The sequence below is a fragment of the Excalfactoria chinensis genome, chromosome 1 (assembly GCF_039878825.1).
Source record: "Excalfactoria chinensis isolate bCotChi1 chromosome 1, bCotChi1.hap2, whole genome shotgun sequence".
NCBI classification, from domain to species: domain Eukaryota; kingdom Metazoa; phylum Chordata; class Aves; order Galliformes; family Phasianidae; genus Excalfactoria; species Excalfactoria chinensis.
In genome coordinates this window covers 167,548,509-167,556,831 of record NC_092825.1, presented here as the reverse complement: position 1 = coordinate 167,556,831, position 8,323 = coordinate 167,548,509, and the positions used below count along the sequence as shown (strand labels likewise).

The 8,323-nt window shown below is 44.0% G+C and overlaps 1 protein-coding gene across 1 annotated transcript in view; it reads right to left on the bottom strand.

Moving 5' to 3' along the window:
* Positions 1 to 5,117: 5,117 nt before the first annotated feature.
* The window catches only part of CRYL1 (crystallin lambda 1), a 49,976-nt gene continuing 46,770 nt past the window's right edge, over positions 5,118 to 8,323 (bottom strand). The window contains exon 8 of the mRNA XM_072335381.1: positions 5,118 to 7,387. Within this exon, the coding sequence (XP_072191482.1) occupies positions 7,274 to 7,387 (114 nt within the window). The 3' untranslated portion in view covers positions 5,118 to 7,273. The remainder of the gene's footprint in view (positions 7,388 to 8,323) is intronic.

Genomic DNA, 8,323 nt, shown 5'->3' with positions numbered 1-8,323 from the left:
TCACTGTCTTTTATGCCACGTTACCCACAAACCATGATCATGGTCATATCTAGTCCTTCTTGTAGGCTTTAATTAACAGTGGTGATCGCTTATGCCTTTTAATTACAACAGTGCAGATTTCTGAGCCTTTGATATGACCACCTGAAGAAGGTTCTACAACTACGTGTTTTGGCAAACGAGACAAATGCTCCAGATAAGATGAATATTCATCCTACAGCAAGTTCTTAAGCTTTCCTCACACAGAAACAGTGCCATCCTACGAGTGGCAGCTTGGCTAACCTGCATCAGGGATAGTCATAAATGCTACAGCAGGAATTTTAGAAAAGAGAACCTGGAAGAGAGCAGCAATAGGACAGGCTGACAACACTTGGCTTTGTAGGTAAACTATCTTGGTAGGAAAAAAGCTGATTTTTCAGTCTGGAAGACAGGATGATGTAGACAAACTATTAATATCCATTCTGAGCTAAGCAAGAGGCTTACCAAGAGCTGGGTTGGACAGACTGGGCTGCTTAAACATTGTCAAGCAAAACTCCATTACTACAAGAACAAAACAAAGTCCAGCAGGACCCATCAGACCTAAGAAACCCAAGAAAAATCAGGACTGTGGACAAGGCCACTCATGCTGGGTATCTACTGAACTGCACTGCACCAGCACAGCCAGGCAGCAGGGGCAAGAGGAAGGTCCTTTTGCTGACTTCCTGCAAGCGTATCATAGAAACATAGTATATCCCAAGTTGGAAGGGACCCACAAGGATCACTGAGTCCAACTCCTGGTTCCACACAGGAACACCCAACATTCAAACCCAATATCCAAGAGCGCTGTCCAAACGCTCCCTGAGCTCCAGCACCTCAAGGCTGTGCCCACAGCCCTGTGCAGGCTGTTCCGTGCCCACCGCCCTCTGGTGCAGCCCCTTTCCCTCACCCCCAGCTGCCCTCCCCTGACAGCTCCATGCCGTTCCCTCAGGCCCTGTTGCTGTCACACAGCGCAGAGCTCAGCGCTCCCTGTGAGCAGATGTGGGCCACCATTCTTTGTAAAACAGAAAACCAAAAGGCAATGCAAGACGTGCTTCTGGTTTGTAGAACAGCACAGAAGTACTTCATGAACTGCTGTACGATACGGCTCACACAGAGGCACTGCCCTTTTAGTTAAACTGCTTTGTTATGCAGTTCTCTATTTCCACTGCCCTGTACATTTGAAATGGCACAGCTGAGTGTTTCCATTGCTCTATGGGTTTGAAATGACACTGCTGAGGTATCAGAAAATCTCTCTGTGGTCTCTGGGCGCTCTGGGACGCACAAAGTTTGGCGCTTCTTTGTCTGCCTTCTTTGTAGGATATCAGGAATTCCATCGACTTGTCTTTGCACATCAGCATTTTCTATATTCCTGCTAAGAACTCAATAAACAGGCTGCACCACCTAAAGCTTTTAGCAGAGCTTTATAAGAAGATATTTGCAGTGGCACAACAGGGAGAGTAACTGCACGGGAACTTCGCTGTACCTGAAAATCACCAAGGTTTTCATTGAGGTAACTGCAGCAACAAAGCACAGAGGTAGATCATTCCCACTGCTGGTGCCAGCTTTAATTAATGGATAAACCGTTATTAGGCAAGGAAAAGAATTTAAAAAAAGGAACCAGTTTCAACAAAGCTGTTCCCAGCACCTCCCTGCTGAATGACGATCACGTCTCCTCAGTCCATGTCAGATCGCCAGCAAGGATTTTGCAGCCTCCTCACCGTCTTCTTGGACTGCACAAAATGCTCCCATTGTGTTACTGCGGGGCATTATCTGTGTGAAGCAGTCCAAAAACAGGCAACGGTGGCTTCATCTGGAAAGTATGCACTGCTGTGCTACTGGAAAAAATAAGTGCAAGACCTGATGTTAAAACACATCAGAAATGCAAAGGAAGGTTTTCACAATGGTTTAAATTACAGAGGTTTCTTAATGTCTTCTTTTGGAAAACATCTCCTGTTCTTGTGCCAGCACGGAGTTGCTGGACTCCTGTGGAGGCTTTGGCCAGTGCACAGTACCCATCACCTAGGTTTAAGCTATACACAATGAATGCCCTGTCTGGGGCAGATTTACAGCTCTACATATATAGAACCACAACAAACAAACAAACAAAAACCCCTAAAAAACTTCTTCATGAAGATCTGCTATATCCACATCCACGTATGGGCTCTGGATCTTTCTGTGTTAGACGGCATTTATTCACAGATACTAATGAAAATGCTGAGGGTTGTACAAACCTGTGGATAACTTCTCTGAATACAATGTAAGGAAATAATTAATGTGGTTTTCCTGCAGATGGTTAAACCCTGAGTGGTCTGATGTATGGCTAAACAGCCCTCTGAGTTTTGTAGAAACAATGCCCTCACCAAAGCTCTCCTTTATATTTGCTCTTCTCCATTGAGAATGGCAGATGCATTTCCTCACAGCTCCAGGTCACCAAACCAGGGTTTGACAAGCAAATACCTGCAGGTCACAGCCAGCCACAGCTCCCCTTGCTGGAAGCTCCCCAGAATGGCAGAATATTCCAAGGTTTTTGCCTTTCTGCTGGCTTTGATTTGCAGTAGCCCACAAAGCAGAGGACCCTGCAACCACATGCAGGATCTATGGAAGGGCAGCAGGCTCAGGTGTGCCTGAGCAGGCACAGCTACTTACCCCTGGTTAACAAGGACCAAATTAACTTGTGAAACTTCTCCTCAGGACTACCGGGCTATTGAAAACAAAAGGCCATTTCGTTTTCCCATTTCATTTCTCTACTGTCACTCTACCCACTGTGTTGACGCCTTCCAGACTCCCATCCTGTGTACCTCTGTTCCTGCTAGCTTACCACAGCTGCACACATCCAAAGACCTTTTTGTAACTGTTTTGACAGTATTGGTGGACAAAGGAGAAACCAGTGACATCTTCCTTGACTTGCGCAAGGCTCTGACACGGTCCTGCACTAAATCGGAGAGATACAGATTTGAAGGGTGGACTATTTAATGGATAAGGAATTGGTTGGATGGTCGCAGCCAGAGGGTTGTGGTCAATGGCTCTATGTCCAGGTAGAGACTGGACACAGAAAGTGTCCCCCAGAGATCTGTCTTGGAACCAGTATTCTCTAACCTTTTTATCAATGACATAGATGATGGGATCAAGTGCACCCCCTGCAAGCTTGCTGATGACACCAAGCTGAGCGGTCCGGTTAACACAGCAGAAGAATGGGATTCTATCCAGAGGGACATGCACAGGCTTGAAAAGTGGGCCCAAGTGAACTGAATGAGGTTTAACAGGACCAAGTGCAAAGGGTTGCACTGGGGTGAGGGCAATCTGATATACTTAGAGACTTCCCACACAAGCCATTCTACAAGTCTGTAGTCCCCATGTTGTGGCAATGCAACCCTGATGTGTAACTGTAGAGGCACTTGACGCACATCACATCTGCCTTTTGAAAACTCGTCATCACATTGTTGTCTCAAAACAATTTTTTTTTGTTTAGCTTTATCCTGCTTTTACTTCAGCACTATCCTGCTTCCCAGTTGAAACATGACAGATTTTTGCCTCAAAGATGTTGTATGTTGCATTATCCTATCTCTTAGTACCATCCCAATTTGATATTTGATATTACAAGATGGTCTCACACTAACTTTAAAACTATTATCAGTCCTCAAAAGAAGAATGACTACAGTCAGTGTTGGAAATAACTTCATGCTCCCACTTCATTACATTCAAACCACTTCCACAACATTCAGAAGAGTAGGAAGAGTAGGAGGTGCTGGGCATATACAGGTATCTCTCTGTACCTGCCCTTCTTCATCTTACACAAAATCACGGCTTTAATTTCCTAACAGTGTTAAATCAAAGGCTCTGATCTGAGCAACAATGTACTGCGCTTCCAGAAAGAAGCAGTGAGGTTGTAAAACACTCTGAACAAGGAAATGAATAAATAACAAATGAAGAATACAGTGCAACAAAGACATTATTGACATCTAAAAATAGACACTATAGGTGTAATGATTAAAAATAACACAGGGTTTAAAAATAGGTGGTGATGTAAAAAAAAACAAGCCACATGATGAATTCTTCCAAAATATCTCATAGTTTACCATAGAAGAATTGCTCGAACCTTGCTTCTTCAGCTGATAGTCAAGCAGAATAAATATACGACAACAGCTGGAGCAGTTCTGCAACTTCCCGGGACTACTGGTGTCAAAAGTTCTCACAGCACAGCAGGTGCAATCTATCACAGCAAGTCTATTGCATCTGAGGAAAAAATAATAATGGGATAAAAGGAGGAACACGAATTTGAACGCAATTAAACCAATTAATTTAACGGAATCTGGATTCATATCTAACAAGCAATTTGCTGACAAGTTGCTCCCCAGAAGGGATTCTTCTGCATCCAATTAGTAGACCAATTGCACAGACCTGTTAGCAGCTCCTTGCAAATCGTCAGCTAAATACTCTGTAAGCAGTGATGGATTGTAGGGAACCAAGAGTGAAAAGGGAAAAATGGAGAGAGGATAGAGAGGAGGGAGAAGACAAGAATGAAGAACTAAAATCAAGGGAGAAGAAAAAGGCTTTTAGCTGGGCTAAAAACTAGGGGTCTGCATCCCAAAAAGCCTCAGGGCAGGGGGATGCTGCCAAACCTGAACACCGCATTTATCCCCTCTTGGAAGAGAAAAGCCAACTCAACCTCAAGGAAGCCAACTCTTCCTAATGCTTCCCAGTTGTTGCATTTATCAACAAATAATTTTGTGTGCTTCAAATCCCAAGCAAATGTCAGCTAAAGCACATTTTTCTCCAAGCCTCTCCCCTGACCTGGAGCCATGACCCAACGTGGGAAGTGGTGCTCCAAGGTGAGCTCTGCGTGCACATGACCCAGCGAGGGGCTGGGACACCACACACCATTGGTCTGGCACATTTCTGTGCCTCTCCAAGGTTTTGTCCCAGACAGAAAACCACTCCCTTGCAACAAGGCAGTCTGCAGCCAGTGGTCACCCACACAGGAACTGTAGGAGGGTGCGTGTTGGTTCTCACCCATTTACTCCCACAACTTATTTTCCGAGGGTGCTGGTTTCAGAACATGTAGATGCATTCTACCACTAGAGTATCACAAAGGATCGCAGAATGGAGCACCTTTCTCATTAAAATCTTTTATTCATAAGCAATAAAAAAAAAAGCAAATATATCAAATATATCAGGTTTTAGAATATCTCAGAATCAACACAAGTAACGTGATATAATTAGTTATGAAAATGCCATATGCTCTTAACAGGTTTGATCTTGAAAGCAATTGGAACCTTCTATAGCCCAAAATACAAAAACATACATAATATGCAGAAATCATTCCCATAATTAATTCCCTATTGCTTAATAGGGCATCAAGTGTGGGTGCTGACCTCCCCAACTTCAGATCGTTAATGAGGGTTGTGCCAGTCACTGTGGCAATGAAAAGCAATAGAAGGAACCTGACAATTTTAATTCTATTTTGGGATAAAACTGAGTTCACAAATCCTCCTTTCTCTCCACAAACTATAAATTAATGCCAGCCTATCTCTATATCATCCCCTCCCCATCCCATGTTTAACAGACAGATGTGCCCTCGGGCCACCACGTGCATCAGGGAACACACCTTATCTCAGGCCTTGTTCATTGTGATTTACACAGTGTGGTATTGGTGTGTTCCTGCAGACATTCCTGCTGTTCGCACTGTAACTAATTGAGCTGCAGTAACATGTTTCTGTGTCCGCACCTTCCGTAAGAACAAGACTTGAAAAGCCCCTGAGCATTTCATCAAAACGAGTGCTTAATGTCTTGGAGTCTGAGCTGTACCAGACGTTATACGACCTGCTGGCACAAATTCAGAACTGCTAAACTCAAGCAGTGCGGGTGCAATGCACTGTTACAGGTTATTCTTATATACAATAGCGCCCCAAGGTGCCAGCTAAGTTCAAAATCCAGCTATATTACATGGTACGTACATCTGTGAGACAACTTTGATGTGGGCTGAGGCTGCAGCTGCTGGAGATACTGCTGCTTTCAGGTGGACACTCCATCCTTACACAGCCATTTCCTGGAGGGAGGACAGCAAATAAGGCTTAAGTGCTACATCTAAGCCACTGCATCTTTCTCTTGGCAGCAAAGTATCCGACATTTGGGGTCTACAGATGAGTCCTAAGAAAACAATCATTGCTTCTGATAACACACAAGGAACAAAGAGGTGAATTCTCTTTCCAAGACTATTAAGAAGGTTGTAGAGTTGCGTGGAAAAGCCCAGACGAATCCATTGCGCTACATCATCTCCCAAAATAGCTTTTAATCAAATTACTTCATTTCTCACAGGCAAGCCTTAAAATAGAGCATGTCTGTGCAGCGATGCCTACTGACAGCATCAACCACCTGACCCAAGTTTGGGCAAAGCCGTGGGGTATCAAAGTGCGTTGTCTGAAGAACCAAGTAGGTGTCTGGTCAGTCTTACTGAACCAGGGGGAGGGAAAGCGGACAGATCTATGTACTCACAGTCAGGTCATCACACTAGTATAGAAGTGCCATAGGCAGGGAAGGAGGAGTAATCACAGAATGGCTTACATTGGAAGGAACCTTAAAGATCACCTAACTCCAACCCCCTGCAATGGGCAGGGCTGCCACCCTCCAGATCAGGCTGCCCAGGGCCCCTTACAAACTGGCCTTGAATGCTTCCAGGGATGATCATTCATTGCCCAGCACTGTGGAATGGTTACAGAGCTAATCTGAAGTGACCCTTAGTGCTGCCGAGGTCTCAGCTCACTGGCCAAAAAACCTGCTCTCTGCTTAGCACAACCTCCTATCTGCGGTCAGTGCTTTACAAATTAACCCCACTGCCACACTGATTGGCACTGAGGGCTCATTTTCTCCAGTGACAAACAGCTGATGTTTGCCAATTCCAGATCCCCGCATAAGCAAATATTGTTCAAGTGCTGAACTTCAAAGCAAGCTGAAAAATGCGTTATTTAAAATATGATTGTGTTCCAGCATTGCACAGTATTAATATTGCTAAAGCTACCTAATGCTTACACATCCAATGCATATATTGTAATGATCTGATACAGTTTTAACCGAACTTCTAATAACTGTTTCCAGTTATCTGTTAATTATGTCACGACAAATTTGGGCCAAATATTTCATTTGCCTCTACGCTTGTGCACATGGTTGCTTGCACATTTGGTCTCTTCCACATGACCAAAAACCTCCACATTTGATGAAGAACTGCTCTTTGTTTGGTCTGTCCTGTCAGACAAGGTGCCCCTCAGTTAGATTTCATTTGTTTCTTCAGTTTGGCCAGACTGACGAGACAGTCATCTCTCCATTCTCTTCTGGCACTCAGGTGCTTTGGAACAGCTGGAACTTTTTCAGACATCGCCTGAAATAGAAAATATAAGAGATAATTAAAACTTATTTGTGAGTAGTAAGAAGGATTGTTTTCCTGCTTTGGGGAATCATCAGATCCAACACAAAGTGCCATTTATTCTATCACAAGCAACAGGCTGCTAATTCTTCACGTCTGACTGGTAAATAGCCAACAGATACAAGAAAGGTGCTCCCACTGGAGAAGGCTGTTCTGAAGGTTGCAGTGAAGGTGCCTACAGGAACACTGGAGCAACAGCTTCTTTTCTCCATTTACCCCACACAGCCACTGTCTCATCTTTTTGACAATAACCTTTTATTAAGTAGGAAAGAGGCCACCTGGCCTTTTATGTGGCTAAATACAAGCTCTAAGCCAAATCCACATGTGTGTGTTTAAGGCTGTGGCTTCTCTTCTGGCTCCTAATAAACGTAAGGAGGAATACCATGTTTGCTGCAAACATTTATTTTAGGAGTGCCAGCAGCGATTTAAATGGCGGGGAAAGAGTTGCAACAAACCCAGAATTATGATTTCAGTTTTTAATTGGAAAATGAGGGAGAGAAATTAGAGCGCTGCTTCAGGATCCAAAGAGAAAAGCCTGAACAAATCTGTGGGTATTTGTATATTTGTAACTAAACGGGTAAAAAGAAACCATCCCTGTTTCTGAGTGCATAAACAAAGCTGCCCGGATGTACCTGCTATATGCATCACTGAAAGAAGAACAAAAGGCATTAAATGGAGGCCAGCTAGAACACTGGTAACAGATTTCCTTCCAATGAAAAAAAGCTGTTTCTGAGAACAGAGGCAGAGATCATAAGGTCATCTCAGCCAAAATAGCAACCAAGGTCTTAGGTTTAAAAGGTAAGTGCTGAGAAGCTAAAGAAAACCTGGTGCAGCACCCAATGCCAGGCAAGCTCCCATCACTCCAGGAGAAATCAGTGGGAGGGATAAAAG